The 17,824-nt window shown below is 48.2% G+C and overlaps 1 protein-coding gene across 1 annotated transcript; it reads left to right on the plus strand.

Annotated features, from left to right (window-relative positions):
- The first annotated feature begins 162 nt into the window (after positions 1–162).
- EFHC1 (EF-hand domain containing 1) lies at positions 163–17,056 on the plus strand. The gene is made up of 11 exons (XM_027455370.3): positions 163–351; positions 4,606–4,827; positions 6,313–6,600; positions 8,303–8,452; positions 9,574–9,766; positions 10,073–10,293; positions 11,134–11,274; positions 12,499–12,712; positions 13,323–13,470; positions 14,291–14,507; positions 16,502–17,056. Exons 1-11 carry the CDS (start codon positions 289–291, stop codon positions 16,571–16,573), a joined length of 1,929 nt encoding a protein of 642 aa, XP_027311171.3. The 5' UTR covers positions 163–288; the 3' UTR covers positions 16,574–17,056.
- Positions 17,057–17,824: the final 768 nt, after the last annotated feature.

Consider the following 17,824-nt stretch of genomic DNA (forward strand, 5'->3'; position numbering starts at 1 on the left):
CCAGAGGGGAAGGCTGGGCTCCCACCACCCTTTGGGAACATTTTAACAGGGGGGGGTCAGCCCCAGCTGTGCCATGAGGGCTCCCACAAGGCAACACCCGAGGGGCCCCGAGGCCTCCCAGGGCCGCAGCCAAGGCCGCGGGCCCGCCCGTTGCCATGGCAACCGCGCCCCGTCGCCCAGCGCGCATGCGCGCTTCGAGGGCGGGCGCATGCGCAGTGGGCGGGGGGGGGTCCCGACGGTTGCCATGGAGACGGCGTCGCCCTCAGGGGAAGGAGCGCGGCCGCCGCCATGAGCTCGGAGAGGGGCCCGGCGCTGCCCTTCCTGCCGGGCTGCGCCTTCAGGGACCCCACGGTGAGCACAGCCGCCTGGTAGCACGCTTCCCCGGGGCCCCCGGCGTCCGTGCTTCTGCTGCCGTCCTCCTGGGACGCCTCCCCCTTCGACAGAGGCCTGGCCTAGGGGATAAACAGCCCCCCCCCCCCCCCCCCCCCCCCCCCCAGGGACCCCCTCAGGGACCCCCTCAGGCCCTGCCCTGGCTCCCTGGCAGCGCTGCTGTCCCCACATCCATCTGCTGTCCCTCCAGGGGACGTGTTACCCCTGCCCTGAGCCCAATCCCAGGGAACCCGCTGTTCCCACAGACCGCCCACTGGTTCCCCCAAGGGATGTGGTGGGTCCCCAGCTCACTGGAGTCCTGTCAATCCGTGCCTGGGGAGCCGGGAAGCCCGCAAATGCATTGGGCACCCTTTGGGGGTACCCACCGAGGTGACTCCCGCTGAGGTGACACCCACCAAGGTGGCACCCAAGGGACCTGGTGCCCTCTGAGCTCCCCTGATGCTGCCCAAGGGACCTAACACCCACCGAACCTCCGTGTCCTAGTGTTTCCCAAAGCCAACAGAGAGCTGCTGATCTCAGTCCTTGGGGGCTGAACTCTCTGACCCCACCTGGTACCCCTGAGGTCGCCCGCAGGAGACCTGGTGCTTCCCGAGTGTCCCCAGTGTGATTTCAAGCCTGTTCCCAAGGAGCTGAGTATCCCTGAGCCCACCCTACAAGGGATTTGGTACTCTTAAACTCATCCCCGAGGAACCCAGTGCGTCTTGCAGCCATCTCATAGCCCCTAAAATTGTCCTGGTAGCTTTGGAGAGTGAGGTTTCCCTTCCCATATCACATTCATGTGATACCCCAAGGGAAGGGGTTCCCCCAAAGTCACTTTATGAACTTGAACCCCCTGGGAAAACTGCTGCTTCTCTGCCCCATCTCAAGACCTCCTACTCACCAGGCACCTGATAACTTCCACAAATGCCTTCTCTGTATCCCCTGGAGAACTTAATCAAACCATAGGGATGCTCAGGAACCCGAGAATCCAATATTCTGTTAGAGAACTGGGATCCCTGCACAGAGCTGATGCCGTCACAGCCCCCAGGATCCTCCCAAGGAAGCAAGACCCACTCAGCTGTGCCCAGGCCCCTTGAATTAATATCTAGGCAATGAAGCAACCTTTCCTTTTCCCCATTCCCAATGGTCCACGCGCTGAGGTTCTGATAACCCCAAACCATCCCGATAACCTCTTGTGAAAGCAGTAGCACAGAAGAAAACTGATACACCCTGGGCTCCTGCCAGTACTGATTTGGAGCAGCTTCCTTCTCCCCAGGGAGCTAATATCTCGAGTCTTGATGCCATTATTCATCTTCAGATGAGAATCCGCTATTCTTGAATTTTCTGGAGTGCCTCCCTCAGAAGCAATGCTCCCAAACTTCAGCAGGGAGCTGATATACCAAGGCATGCCCGACATTCCCCTGGAGCTTAATATCTCTGAGGATGGGCTTAATATCCCATTTCCAGAGAGCTCAGTACTCAAGTGAGGACTATTTGTCCCCTTTTTTGTCCCTTGATCTCTCCCAAGACATTTAAATTCCCTTTTAAATTTAAATTCCCTTTTTAATTCCCATTTAAATGCCCCAGCATGCTCTGATATTGCAGGATGAGGAACCTCATACATAGAAAGCTTTGTCATGGACGTGCTCCACTGAAAAATAAATATATAAAAAAAGGAGGGAGATGCCTGGAGGTGGCACTCCTGGTCCTGGATGCTCCGGTTGAACATCGACCCTTCCAGACTCTGCACTTCAACAGCTTCTGACGCTTCCCTAGGTCACTTCCCTTCCATCCCCTTGCCACCACAAGGTTATTTCTGGAGGAGTCTGCAGTATTTCCCAGGTGCCCTCATGACAGAAACTTCTATAACTCTTAACTGCTCTCTTTTCTTTCTTCTGCCTGTGTGTGGATTAGCCAGGGACACGCTGTCTCTGTGCAGTCCCCGTGGTGCCCTCCAGCACAGTCGAACTGGTTTCTAAGTCAGTGATGAGTTCTTTAACAGTAAGTGGAGTCAGTTACTCGTAACAAACACTCTCAATCAGGCAGCTCTAGAGGTTATCTCTGTGTTATTCGCACGCTTGGGTTGGAAATTTACAGTGCAAATCTCTGCTCCTAGCAAAATATTATTTCCTCTATCGGTAAAATGCTGCCTGCTTTAGTCACGTGAAGGGCTGTGCTGACATCAGCCTGTAGGAAACACCCGCAGGACTTAACAGAGCAGGTAGTTCAACACTTCAGGTGCTCTGAAATCATTTGTAATGTTTTAAGGGGATCCAGGCTCCAGAAATGGCTTTGCACTGCTCCTCAGGACAAGCCTGAGCGAGTGAAATCAACTCCCTTTGCCAGTCTATAAAATGAGCATCGTGATTCTTGTTTTCCAATGAATTTTTGAGATGTGCAGAAGAAAATCTTTGTGTTTGAGTGAGACTGTGGTTAGTTAGAGCTTTGTGTGTGTGTGTCTGTGCACAGAGACACCAGCAGGGGAAGCAGCATTTGTGCGAGGCTTTATAGACTTAGCCAAGGACTTAATTCAGCGGATTTTCTCAGATAGGGACCGGCAGCGACTGAGATTAGGAGTTTACATTCTGGGCTTTCCCTTTCGAAGTTACGTTGGTTACCTGATACTGCCAGATGCAGGCTGGCCTGGAGACCTGGGAGCCTTATTCATTCACGGGGGGGTTTCTTTAGGCAGCTGTGGCCCTTAAAAGCCCCTCTGCCTCTGACAAACACCTCCGTTGCTCAATTTAAGGCCAAATTTCTTGGTTTTCCCTTGAATGTTTTCCCCACAGCTTTCCCTGCATAAAATCACTTAGTTACCAGGAGGAAATGGCAATCCTGTGGCAGGGCTCATGTTTATAAAGCACTCAGTTACCACGTCTTCAGTAAATTCTCTTGTTTTCCCCCGATCCTGTTTTCCTAACTGCTCTGCCCACAGCATTGCGAGATGCACAGCACCAGTGCGGAGAGAAAAGAGGCAGTTACTTGAAATTCAAGTGGGGCCTGGAAGGTACGAATAAGATTAGAGGCTTAACCATGAGGGGCAGAGAGGGGGAGGAGGAGAAGTAGTTCACGTGCCCGGGGTTCGACAGATTGCACGTCTGGGTCTGGAAAAGGAGCTGAAGAAAATCTAGAAATGCCTGTAGTTCAGTTTTATTTGGCAAAACTCAAGGTAAAGCCAGAGACTATTATCAGGGACTCACAGTTTCTCCTGTTTTCCCTGGAACACTGAGTGCTGAAGGCCTGGGAGCAGCCAGCTGTGTGCTGTTTCAGATGGTTTTGGGATTGCAGGTGAGGTTCCAGTTGTGATCTGTGGGTGGACTCACGTCCGATCTTCATCTTCAGCAGTGAAGAACACGACTGGGCAGGCAGAGATCCCATCGTGTTTTCAGCTCTGATATTCTCTTGTGCATCTGTAAGCAAAGCAGGGACCTCCCTGTGCCATCTGGAGAATGATTTAGCTTCAAGAACAGCTCAGGAGCTGGTGTGAAGTAGGGAGCAAAGACAGGTGAAGGGCTCTTCACCAAGAAGAAACCATCAAAACAAAAAATATCAGGTGAATCCTACAGACAATGTTATTCAGTGCTCACAGACAGAATTCTGTTTGTCTTATCAGGCCTCACAAATCGGCTACAGGGCCTTAAGCTGTGGCTTTTTTCGTGTGTGGACCTTTGCACGGGCTGTGGAGGGATGAGGTAGGTTCGGTGTGTTTCACGACTGCAGTTCTGTAAGCACGACACACCTTGACTCAACGCAGCAAGTAAAATCCTCTGAATATCATCCCCAGGAGAGTTTCGACAAAATATCAACAGAGAACGCAGCAGGTGCACAACCATCCTTGTGTAACAGCCAAGGGAGCACCATGAGGCATAACAGTGGGGTCCCTTGGTGCTCTCTACTGCAGGAACACACAGAAGGGAGCAAAGAGTTAGTGAGGCAAATACTGGGGCAGACAAAGTGCTGTCACCCCATTCTGGACACCGAGGCTTGTGGTAAGTCTGCTCCAGAGCTAGATTTGAGATCACTCTGCTTCTTTGTTCCTCCGGTCACTGTTTTTTTTTTTTTTTCAGCCTTTTTGATCTAAGCATAAAATTTGATCATAATTCACTGCTGCAGTAGGTTATAATAAAACGTCGTGGAGGCATTCTGGGTGTCCGACTCGTACTGTTTCTCTGTGCTTTCAGTAGCCGTCTCTGCTGAGTGCGTGTAGTGTTTTAACATCTGGTTTTTCTTCCCCAGAAAACATCCTTTCATCGCTCGCAGACCCTGGGCTACAAAAATGGCTTTGCCTTTTCCCGGCTGCCTACAGTGGGGATCGGCGGGGAGCGACTGTACGTGAATCAGCTTTCGCAGGCTGAATTAGATGAATTATCCAACACGAGACCCACGCTGACCTACGGGCAAGCCAGGCAGGCTCCTCCTTCGGGCTTCATTCCAGCGCACGTGGCTTTTGACAAAAAGGTAGAAAGAAGCTTATTCCAGGAATATCAGCTGGCCGAGCTCGGAGACATAAACAGTCAGCTCCAGGGTTCATGGGACAGCGTACAGCAGTTTTCAGATGCCATTGCCCTTAGTCAGAGACAGCTGAACCCCAGTCTGAAAGAGGCTTTCTTTGCTCAGGAGGAGGATTATAATACGTACACGATGTAAGACATTCCCCACGAGTTACGCCGGAGCATTTCCAGCAGGAGTTTGAAAAGAAGTTTGATTAACTCTGAAAAGCTTCCGTTTATACCCGTTGCTCTGTAAAAGCCAGCCTGCCCTTCTGCATTTCCAGAGCTATATTGAGGTTGTAACCGGGCTTAGACTGTAAAAGTCACTCTGCAGTGGAGTGCTCGCATACTGTCTGGCTGTGGTCTATCTATTTATGCTCGTGCTTGTCACCGCAGCGTGTTAGAGCCTGCACTGCCCCGTTAGTACTTCCTGCATTGCATCCTGGTGATCCTATCAGCCTAGGAGGTGGCTGTGTGTCTGCCCGGAGCAGTCCTGAGCTGACCCTCGATTTTCAACGTTGCTCAGGCTGCACGAGGGCGTGTGCAGCCCCAGGCAGAGCAGTCCCTGCAGAGTGTGCAGGGCTCAGCAGTCCTGAGCACACCCCAGGAGTTGCACGCTGCCAGGCAGCCTGCAGCCAACCCTCAGCCCATCTGTGAGACAGCCTGGGGAACAGATGTGCTGTGTTAATTACTGCTTCAGAGGCCATTCTTTCAGAGTCACGTAGATGTTGCCATTTAATCTGTCAGACACTTCACGGCCCCTTCATTCAGGCCAGAGGAGCAGCCACTTGCTTACCTAGCTCTGTGGGCTGACGTAGGCTGGGCGTGCAAGGCTTGATTAGCCACCTACGTCCTCTTAGGGGCAGTGAATGTGCTTGGAGGGAATACTTGTGCTTCTTTCACACACAGGAACTATGAGCAACTGGCTTTTGGCAGGGTATGCAGCATACATTTTCTCTGGGCCCTGATTTCTCTCCTCGTTTCTCCAGCACACACTGGCTCTTCATGGATATGAGTTCCTGAGCCATGCAGCTCCTAAGGTCCACAGATGTGGTGGAGCTCAACTAAAATCACCAGGTAGCTTTGCAGACCCTGGTTTAAAGAGACTGACTATTAAAGAAAGTCAGGTGTGTTAGTAAATGAGATTACTGGCAGCAACCAAGCACCTGGCAGGAGGTAAAATAGCAGGTGATCAAAGGAAGAGGGAAAGGACTGCATTTATTACAAGTGTCTCATGCCTACCAAACCAATAAAAGGCAAATGCTGATAAAATCCCTCATGATGCCTCCACCATTAGTCACAGATTAGGCCACAGTAGGCTCTGATGATTTTATAGATTACAGTCCAGTAGTTTTGCACTGTCGAAGCACATTACAAATAAGCTATTTGGACTAATGATGATGTTCAAGTTGTTTCTTTCTCTCTCCCTTCGGGACGTTGTCCCAAACAACAGATTTTGAAGTTTGATGCCTATTTCCAGGAAGATGTTCCTCTCTCTACAGAAGAGCATTACCGTATTCGCCAAGTGGGTATCTATTACTATCTGGAAGACGACAGCATATGTGTCATAGAGCCGGTTGTGAAGAACTCTGGTATCCCTCAAGGCAAACTTATCAGACGCCATCGCGTGCCCAAGAATGACCGTGGGGAGCATTACCACTGGAAGGACCTGAATCGAGGCATGGACATCACCATGTATGGCAGGACGTACCACATAGTCGACTGTGACCCGTTCACCCAGGTGTGTTGCTGGTACAGAGAATACTGACACGAAGAACCCCAGGAGTTACAGGTGGCAAGAGCTGTTAGAGTCCCAGTAGCCTGCACCTGCAGCTTTCACGCTGAGGTTGCTTGAGATCTTTCATTTTATGTTCTGTGGAGACTTCTTCTTTTCTTTTCTTTTTTTCAATGGGTAGTTCAGGGTATGATACTTGCTGAGGGCACAATAACTGCTCAGTATTTTTGCCCCAGGGCTGCTTTGACTCCATGCTCTATCCTCTAGATACGGTACAGCAAAAACTCAAAGCTCATTTCTGTGTTAGCAGGATTGGTTTGAGTTCATTTCTCTGTGTACAACAGTTTAACTGCTTGGAGTCCTAATTAACCATTTTGCATATGTGAAAGGGAAATTACTGATCTTAGCTCTTTTCCAGCTTCATATTCCTTTGGTAAGAACAGGGCAAGGGAATGCTGTCAGTAACTCTGCGTTTATCTACAGCCAGCCCAGAAGAGCACTCATGGTCAGTGGATTGAGAATCGTGGTACAAACTGACCTAAGAGCACTTACTCATTGCTTACTTTTCTATTTCAGGCTATTTCTGTACTAGTAAATTAAATAATAACAATGCATTAACAAAAACAACAAATACCAATGTACTGGTATACTCTTAGTTTGTCCCCAGTGTAATCTGGGTCCTGGCTAACCACTGCTCTTCCAAGCACTTCCAAGGAACAATCCAGGAGTTAGAATGCTCCGGGGACCATTCTCAATAGATGAATTGCGTGCAGCCAGCTCATCGCGGAGGCTGAGAGAGTTTAGATGAGGGTTATTCCTTGCCAGTTGGCCTCAGTGCCCAGGAATGTTCCCAATTGTGTGTAATATATTAATATATATCTGTCAGGAGCATGTGGGGCCTACTCTGCTGGAGCTGGATGGCCGTTAAAGTCAGTTGACATCAGATGAAGAGCTGGCTCACCTGTTAATCTTGGTTGCTTGATGGAAAACATGCAATGAGCTACGTGGGTCTACTTCTCAAGGTCTCTGGTCAATTTTATCATTAATTGGCATCCTCTAGACCAGAAGAGTCTGAAAATGTGAACCTGCCTTGTGAGTTTTCAGGGTGATCTCACAAGTCTGTTGGAGATGTTTGCACAGGTGCTTTCTGGGGTGAATATTTTCATGGGCCACTTCCCAAAGCCAAACAGGGAAGAAGGCCAGTGACTTCAGAGGTTGTTTTAAGTGACAGAGGTGAGTGCACAAGCAAGGCCCTAGAGTTTGTTTATGCATCCAAGCCAAAAATCCCTTTATAAACAAACAGATTGTTCTCCTTCTGTAGGAAAAGTGCTCCTCCTGGAAGAGGAGCTAAAGCTGTTACTCTGGACACACATCTTCCTGGCCACAGGGGCCACTGGTATGGGTTGCACTAACTTCCATTGTCTGATGGAATGGAGAACCCTGGGTCTTTTGCAAATTCAGACTGACTACATCCATGGTTATGCATTAACTTAATCTTTTTGTTTTACATAAAAGAGACCAACCCAACTGTTATCCTCTATTTAAAGCCCCAAGGCCAAGGAAGATGGTGCTTGAGTAAAAACTGACTTAGGACGTTGAGGGCAGGACTGCCCTGAGTGATGAAAATGCAATCAAAGTCACCTATTGCTAGTCACCTCATATCATCAGAACTCGTGGCAGCAACTAATACCTTAGATGACTTTCCTAGGCGTTCCTGGAGAGCCAAGGAATTGAACTGAACCAGCCAGAGAAAATGGTGTTTGATCCTTACACGGAAATGCGTCGGATGCCCCTGCGCATGTACATCACACCATCAGACTTTGACCAACTGAAGCAGTTTCTGACTTACGACAAGCAGGTGAGTGTGCTGGCAGCAATTACCCAAGTTATAGTCTACATGTGTCATAGAAACATGGAAACTTGGGTCTTATGAGTGCCTGCAACTTTAATCATTCTAAAAAACTCCAGTCCACTGCGCAGACTCCAAATTTGCTCCTTTCTTGGTGTTAGCGAGAAACAAAATCTTTTTTTTTTGCTCAGCTTTGTGCCTTGTGAACAGTTTCTCTTTGGACTGCAGAGCCCATTCTCCAGATCCTTCATCTCTTTCTTGCTTTCTTTTGGGATGCTGTAAGCCACCTGCCTTGGGAAGTTAGCAGACAGGAGCAGTTCTAATATGAACAGGGATGATGCAGTCACGCCTGGGCCAGCTCTGGTTGTGACAGCTTTTGGGTTGTGTGTTTAGGAGCTGCACCTTGGGGAACTTTTGAGCTGGTCCACTGAGTGCAGCGCTCCCAAAGCAGCGCCTGCCACTTGGATATGTTAGATTGCCATTAGGTCAACATGATCCCACAAAGCCAAGTGGGCATTGCACCAGTAGGCAATGGACTTGGAAGCCCTGCAGTGTGAGCTGTTTGACTTCTGTGGCATTAAAGCATATTTCCAATAGTAAGAAATAAGATGGTGTTTATAGTGAATGCAGCCCCCTTAGGACAGCTCCATACATTCCCCTCTGCCTTCCTCATCATGAGAGTGGTAAAGAATTGGCCATGAAACCTCAAAGAGGTGTAAGAGTCAAAATGATGATTATATCCCACTTTGTTAAGTTTCATTGGAAATATCACCTCCATTAAGAGGACTTCCCTACTCACCTTGGGTAATTATTTTCTGCTAGTTTTTAATCATTTTTCTCCCATTTTTCCTCACACTTCCTGAACAAAATTTCTTGCCTTAGCCCATATTGTTCTTTCTCATGGCTGCGTTCAAGGTAAGCCAGGCCTGTTCAGCTCTCCAGGCTCCTGATGCCCTTCCCTCTGCTGCCTCAGCAGCCCAAGCATCCCAGCACCCACAGTACAACAAGGGCTTGGCTCTTCTCTTCCTGGCAGAGAAGAGTGCTGAGTCCAATCACCTCATCCATTCCAATCAACTTAATTTGGACAAAGTGCTAGTAATTCTAACCCATGTTTGTTTTTCGTGCCCCAGGTCCTTCGCTTCTATGCCATGTGGGATGACACCAACAGCATGTTTGGTGAGAATCGGCCTTACATCATACATTACTACTTGGCAGATGACACGGTGGAGGTTCGGGAGGTCCACAAGCCCAACGATGGCAGAGACCCATTCCCAGTACTGATAAAACGCCAACGCTTGCCCAAAACCTTTGTGGAGAAGCAAAGTAAGTTTAGACCAGCTGGCACATCTGCTTGTGCTAAAGTGCCTGGGTGGGTGGGTGTAGGTATGGAGGCTGTGTCAGAGATACAAGTCTGGAGCATCTGTGATGAGAACACTGCAAGTGTCATCAGCTTTTGGCCAAAGAAAAGTTCTTTTGATGATCACTCGAGTCTTTATCTTTGGGGAAGCAGAACAATACCAGCAGCTCCCTGAAGATTTTTATACAACTTGCTTCTGTATCCCTTTTTGCAATGAAATATTAACATCTACCTGATTGATTTATTTTTCTTTTTGCTCCCTTGTGCTTTAGAGACCTTCCCAAGCTGTGTGCTGGAAATCTCTGATCAGGAGGTACTTGAGTGGTACACAGCTAAAGATTTTGCTGTTGGCAAATCCACCACTCTTCTTGGACGCAATTTCTTCATCTATGATTGCGACGAGTTCACACGCAACTTCTATCGCGACAGATTTGGCATCACAGACTTCCAGCCAGTGGAGATAAAGGAGAAACCACCTGAGGAAGTGCCCCAGGTACTGTAAACAATTTCCCAAAGGAAGGGAGGGAAAGCTGCAGTGCGTGTAAGCTCTGGTTGTAAAGTGTAGGTTCAGCTTAGCAAGAGCTTGTAAAGAGGTTCAGCATAAAGGAAAGCTGTAAGAAAGTACCTTGAGGAAGACAAGGCAAGGATGGTCATAATTCATATAAAACGGAAAGCCCTCTGAAATTGTCAATTTTGAATACTGTAAAGGACAGCCCACTTGCTAATGGTGATAGAAAGCACTCTGCTTGTGTCTATACTAGAAAATCAAATAATGCCAGGGTTTGTTTCCTGACTGGGAAGCTAACTGGCACAGTCTGGCTGTACTCACACCACTAAACTCTCCCTCATTCTCCAAAAAAGGGTTGCTAAGTCCGAAGTGCTTGCTGGGGATAGTCATTGCCCATGTTATCTCCCAGACTGCGCCCAGGAATAGTGCGGAGTGTTAGCTGGCCTAGCCCACAAACCTGATGGGGCTTTGATTAGCAGTGTAACCATTTAGATGATTGAGTTCCTCTGCACAGGAAGGGTTAAGTTATTAGCGTACCATTAGTCTCTTTATACAAAGAAATTACCTGGCTTTCTGACTAAGATTTTCTTAGCTCTCTTAAGTGCTTCTATAAATAAGGAGTCCAATACATGCTTGGGCTAGTAGCCTCTTTACTGGGCAGGGTGGCACAGCTCTTGCCACTTGGTGACAGAAGAGGTCTTTCCCAACAGATGGTTTCTGATAAGCTGTCTTGCAAACATTGTCTTGTTCTTAGTTTCAGCTGTTTCTGCTTGGTTCTTGTTCTTAGTTTCAGCTGTTTCTGCTTGGTATCTCCTCTGGCTGCAGGTAATTCCTCCCTATAATGGTTACGGCTTCCTTGAAGACTCTCTTCAGAACTGCTTTTCTCTGTTTCCGAAGCCTCCCCGGAAAGATATAATTAAGATGCTAGAGAACGACCACAAAGTGCTACGATACCAGGTGGCCCTGGTAAGAGTTTTCCTTGATGATATAGTGGTTACATCAGGTCATGTTTTAGAGTCAGAAGGATGGGAAAAACAGGCTGCTCAGACAAGGCTGCTAGCAAATTTTCTTCTGTGCTGGTGGGACAAGAGATTTCCCCAAGCCAACGCTCGTGACCCTTAGGGGATGCCCCTGGGTTACTGTGTGCTTGCTGGGACAATTAGAAGCACGCAAAGGTAGGAAAAAAAAACAAGGCCAGGCAGTGCAAAACAGACGTGCTACAAAACCACAGCCATTTATGGAAAAACTCCCACTGACATCAGCACGTGACAGATGGCCCTAATTGAAACTGCATTGCAACTGGGCACCGTGCCTCTGCCTGCCTCCAACTGCTGCCAGAAGCGTGAGCTTGCTGTCTCTCTGCTGCTGGCTCTCAGCACCTGCCCTTCCCCAGGCCAGTCCCAGCTGCAGCAGCCAGCAAGGGGCTGTGCTAGCAGAGCAGCAAAGTGCTGGAGCAGAAGCTGGGGACAGAGCACAGGGACAGCACTTTCCAAAACCCATGGCATTCAGGCCTTTGCCTTTCTGCCAGCTTTGCAGCTGGTTTATGCAAGGAACTTCTGGCACGTCCAACAGCAGCAATGGCATTTCCTGTGCTGCCTGGTGCCTGCCCTCTCCAAACACTCAGGGTGAATAAGGGCTGATTTCTTTTCCCTTTTGTGCAGGAGTTCCTAAAGGTCACAGCTGACGAGTTAAGATGAACTTACTTTTAAACTAAGCAAGTAAAGCCACTGGTGTGTCAGGGGAGTGTCTTCCTGTGAGTAAGAGCACCAAGCAGCACCGGCCCCTCTCAGGCAACCATTAGAATGAAAAATACAACTTCAATAGTAATCTTTACAGCTGGAATTCCTCTGAGTGATGAGTCATTCCATATAGGATATTCCTTTCTCTTGGATTAGTCAGTCTGGAAACACTGAATGCGTTTGGTCACTGCATCCCAAATTCTGCTTGTTAGCCCGACTAGAACAAGCAACCTTTGAAATTCAGGTATTTAATACTGTCCAGGGCTTTGTTACCCAGTGTTAGTGCATCTGCAGCTTTTGCCTACATCAACTGCCTTGTTTAGTCAGCTAGAAAAAAAGCTATGAAGTCTGGGTGCTTATTACTAGTAGGTTACATGGTAGTCCTGAGCTCCTCAGCAAAAAAGAAACCTGGTTCAAATGTTCTTTTCCAAAGCCACTCCCTTTCTTCTAGGAGTCACCAAACCCCGAGGACAGGAAGCGTCGTTTCATCCTCTCTTATTTCCTCTCCGATGACATGATCAGCATCTACGAGCCCCCAGTCCGTAACTCTGGCATCATTGGGGGCAAGTACTTAGGAAAGACCAGGATTGCCAAACCAGGCTCTACAACAGACAATGCCATCTACTACGGGCCCTCTGACTTCACCATAGGTTCTACGATTGAAGGTAAGACCCAGCCTGGCTTAGGAATGCTCTAAGCATTGGTTTTCAGTGCCTGACCTGTCATCTGTGGCACAGACAGTGCATTTGCCTTCCTGCATTTGAGAGATTTGCTCCTTCTGGATCTGGTTGCATTGAGTTTCCAGGTCACCAGCTGGTGTGACTGGATATAACTCTGCTCCTGTCACTGTTTGGACCTTAGACATAATTAGGAAAAGGGATATGTTCTTCATTGTAGGTGTTCATGTTTTGGGAGCTGCCAGGATTCACAGGGTTAAAGCTCTGCCGGTAACTTTGTTACTACGGCCAGTAACAAAGGCCATTAAACTATCCTGTGTGGAAAATAAATGTAATACTGAAATGTTAGAAACACACTGGTGCTAATGGGGGAGTCATTTTAAGCCCAGGCATGGGGTCTTTGCTTTCAGCAGCTGCTCTTGCGACAAAATTCCCTCTGGGTGAGTGAAACCCTTCACACTCTAAGGATTGCAACAAATAGCCCAGTCAGCTCTGACCCTAACCGCAGGGGAGAAAACATGCTCCCTCCTAGCTGATGAAGTGACTTACCCATGCTGAAAGGCAGGTAGCACTGCTTGCTTTAATGCCTCTTCCACAGTGTTTGGCCACAGGTTTGTTATCACTGATGCTGATGAATACGTGCTTAATTACATGGAGAGCAACGCAGAGCGCTTCCCTGCAGCAACCCTGCAGTCCCTGAGGGATCATCTTCGCCCACGGCAGGTGGTAGAGGAGACTGCCAAAAGGTAGGCTTCAAAGGATGGTGTTGTGGAGCTAAATGAGACTTGGGGCTGACAATGAAGGGGATTTCCAGCAGCCTCCATGGGCTCCAGCCTGCTGTCTAATGGCTACTCAGCTGATTATTCAGCTCCAAGATCTCGTGTTTGAACACATACAGGGGGTATGAGGTGTGTACAATATAATGTCACTGCTGCCACTGGCCCCAAAACCTTGTGGGGCAGTTCTGGCTCAGCAGAAGAGACACCTTCAGCTAAATGGATGCAGTCACCTTTTTCCAGAAGGGAGCAGTAATCTGTAATAGGTGCTGCTAACGCTGTCTGTGGGCTCAGAGGAGGGTCGGTGGAGTCTTTTTTTTTTGTTTGCTCTGGCCTTTCAGAGCCTAGACCACATACCCTTTTTAGGTGTCTGTCTGGATCCATTTTAGGTGACCTAGTAACAATCCTATAACCTCACAAAGAGTCAGCTCATAGCATGGTATTTCAGAAGGTCTGCTTGAAACTGGAGTTGCACTGCAATTCCTCAGACTGTATGAAGTATACAAGAAAACCCTCCTTATCCCAAAGTAATTGCAGACAAAGGGTTTACAAAGCAAATGCCATGCAGATGGTAAAACATGTTTACCTAATGTCCAAGATGAAGACTAAGCTTCGTGTCTCAGTCCAAGCTGAGATGAGCTTGCCATATAAACCAAGCACCCCAGAAGCCTGCTGTGTATTCAGAAATAGAGCCTGGCCAGCCATGGTGGGCAGCCAGCACAGAAGCATCACAGCAGGGCTGCTAGAAATAGCTGTTACATGAAATCCTCTTCTCCCTTTCCTTCTACAGTGATGTCCCTGCACTAGGGACCAGCCAGCAGGAACTGGATGAATTAATTGTGCGGGTTCAGGAGGAGCTGAAGCTCCATAATTACTTGAACAACAGCAGCATCCGGGAGGCGCTTCTTCGGTGTGACAAGGATGGCTCTGGTGTCCTCGACAAAGCAAAATTTTTATCCCTTTGCAACAGCCTAAGCGTGCCGACCAACGCCGTTCTGGTTAACAAGGTTAGAAGGAAGGGGTGCTGTGCATGTTGAATTCCCCTCTTGTGGGTGTTCCAAAAGAGCTCTTCCACAAACCAGCCCAACCAGGCTAGGCCAACAGCTATTCTATCCTACAAAGGGGAACAGCTTCAAGAACGGGGTGAGATTCAGAAAGGCCTCTGAGCTGCTGGACTGAGCCTTTCTTCTCTTAGAGGATGAGATAATGATTAATGTCTGCTAAATAAAGGGAAGAAATGTAACCCAGGTTGCCCCCAACATAAGCAGCCTAGTTTTCAGCTGCACTGTTACGTGAAGCTGAAGGTGCCTGCTGGGTCAGGTCTCGGATAGAAGATGACAAGGAGGTTGTAAATCATGATGGAGATGAGGAATAGGCTACTGCAGAGCTCCTGAGTGTCTGTCCTGACTTAAGCATGCCTGGGCCTGAGAGGAGGTGACACTGAGGTGCTTGGGGGCTCAGCCTCAGGAAAGCACAGACACATTGTGAATTTAGAGCAGCTGAATTGAATATTTCAGAATTAAGCGTAGTACAAAAAAAAAATAAATAGTAATAATCATATCCATTACTAATCCTTTCCACATTCAGCTGGCATCCTGACCCTTCTGAGTGAAGTCAGCCTGTGATCTTCTTTTTTTTTCAGTTTATAACGTTTGTGCCCATTTGTCACTGAAGTTCAGCAAGCCCACAGCTCACACAGCAACCCAGCTTCCTCTGCTGCCCATAGCTCAGGCCACCTGTGGCCGGTTGGTTAACCCAACTGGAACAGACTTGCTGGGCACAATGAGCAAAAACATGAAAGAAACTAAAAATTCTTGCAGAGAGGAGGGAGAACGCTTCCAGAAACATGACTGGCAAGGATCTGTGCTTAGCATAAGGAGATATACAATAGATTAAGGGCCAGGAAAGGCAGTCTCGTGCTTTAAGGAAGCCTAGAAACCAGAGAGAGTATTTCCCTAGCTAAAAAACCATGTTCTAACCCACAGATGTGAGCATCACAGCCATGGTTAGAAAGGTGCACAGGCAGGGTAATTAATTCTCTGAATGTGCAGCGAGTAAAGGCCTTTAACCAGTGCCCTGAGGAATCTAAGGTACAAGGTGGTGACCACCCTTCCTTCTCACGCGCAGGGAGCCTGCGACAACTGAGGCTCAAACCCTGTGTCTGAATCCCCACCTAGGACCCGAACACTAAAAGCATTCCTTTCCTCTCTCCTGAAATCTTAATAAGAACGTGCCCACAGCCCCTGGGACTGTGGCGGCGCGATAAATTAAGCATACGGCAGATAGTTAACTACTGTCTGGCCCAGAGAGGAGCACAGCTGTCAGTCACACAAGAACAACACTAGTAAATCTGTCTCCAGGCGACAAGGGGAAGAAGAATCCTTTCAAGGAACTGTGATATTAGACCTTTTCCATCTCCCTGGGTGTCAGAAGGAGATTAGTTATGCAATTAAAGAAACAAAAGCCCTCTTTCTTCCCCGTAAGCATACAAAGGCTATAGCTCTGTAACACAATGCAGGGTCAGGCGTGGATACCAGAACTGGCTCATTAGCAGGGCTGTCACCGAGCTCAATTATCTGTGTCTCCACTTTATGCCGTGTGCACACAGCAAGCGACATCACTGAACAGTGACCGTTCGGATATGCTGCCTCCATCACGCTTTTGGCAGGAATTTCTATGGGGTTTCTGAAGGATTTGCTGTGACCTGTGCCAGTCTGTGGTCACACTTGATTTTCCGTGGCTCCGTTGTCACTGTGGTGACACTTAGAGGGCAATCAGGAGTAAACTCACATGCTTTAAGCTCTTGTCCCTGCATAGGTCAGCCATCAGTACTCGAGGTTACCTGGGATGCAGGTCTACTGACGTAGGAAGCTCTTCCACACTGGGGAATGAGATCTTCTGCTCTGTCACATAAGGTGTACCTCTGGATACTTCTCCCTAAAAAAATACATGTTTGCAGCTTCTTCCAACTCTTTACGCTGTTGCTTTTTTTTCCCCCCAGCTGATTGACCTGTGTTCTTGTGGAGAAGACAAGATAAACTACCGTGACTTCCTCAGAGCCTTCCCCTCGTGAAGCTGAAGCACAAGACCAGCAGTAATATCCTTAGCTGAGCTGACTGGACATCATACTTCAAAAAGGATGCTCTAGTTTTCACCTTTGCTTCACTCACCCTTCCCTCCTTACTAATTTCACCCTGGCTTGGTTAACTTTTTCCTTTCCCAACCTTTCCCTGCCCTTTTTGCTACCACCAAACTCAACCTCTGAACTGCTGGATATTGCAATGAAACTCACAGGAAAAAAAAGTTTTGGAGAACCAAAAGCCAGGTTCTTCTGTTGTCCTCACAACTTTTAAATGCTTGAACTAGCAAGTAAGGCTTGCTAGAGCAAAAGAGCTCTGAAACCTGGAGTGATGAGCACTCTGCATTTCTCTTAGAGTTGAAAGGTGCCTTTCACCTTCAAGCACTAACGACTGCCAGTTTAATTTTTTATTTGCATTACAATAAGACCCAAGAGCCCTGCCACGGACCACAATAAACACGTGCTTGTAAGTCTGAATGTAAGCAAGTCATGTATGGCTGCTATAGTGTTAACAAGTCCCCTTAAAATAAATGTACCTCAGTGCCTGGAGTAGCTAAGGATTAAAATGAGAAAAAAAAAATACCACCACAAAAACAATTCTGATTCTGGATTTACTTGAAATGGAGTAGTGCTTTAGCTCTCACATATCTCATGGAAATTGCAGGGTTTGTACACAGATCCGCTGACAGCAGCTTTGCATTTTTTAACAAAGGTTGGGAGAATGGCTTTCGAACCGAGATGCTGTCTAAACCCATCTCAGGCAATCTGTCAGCTTACAGGCTGGGTCCAATGAAAAGGAAAAACTTAACAGTTGGCATAGCAATAGAGCTCTGACACTTTCGCTCAGATTGCTCATCTCTTCGTGAAGGTAAACGGGGCAGGAGCCTTCTCAGCCCCGATGACACCTGCCAGGTACTGCCGTTGAGCACAGATGAGGGGCAGCTATCACGCAGGCAGCAGAGAACAAAGCTCTTTGGAACGAAGTGCTTATTTAAATCAGCTTTTGTGCTGTGGATTCCCACTTCCCCTCAGCCAGCTGAATCTCCACACGACGGCTCCCTCCTGCCTCCCCTTGTTCAGAAAGGTCACCGCTCTTCCCTTCTGGGCCCGTTTTGTGCTGCTCTTCACTCCGACCGAGAGTCACTCAAGCTATCTCAGGTCCACCTCTGATTTCAAAGCACGCCTTGGCGTTGCACGAGGTGCCTTCCAAGCACCAGTTGACAAAGGCTAACTTCTAAAGGGCAC

Source organism: Anas platyrhynchos, chromosome 3 (assembly GCF_047663525.1).
Source record: "Anas platyrhynchos isolate ZD024472 breed Pekin duck chromosome 3, IASCAAS_PekinDuck_T2T, whole genome shotgun sequence".
Lineage (NCBI taxonomy): Eukaryota > Metazoa > Chordata > Aves > Anseriformes > Anatidae > Anas > Anas platyrhynchos.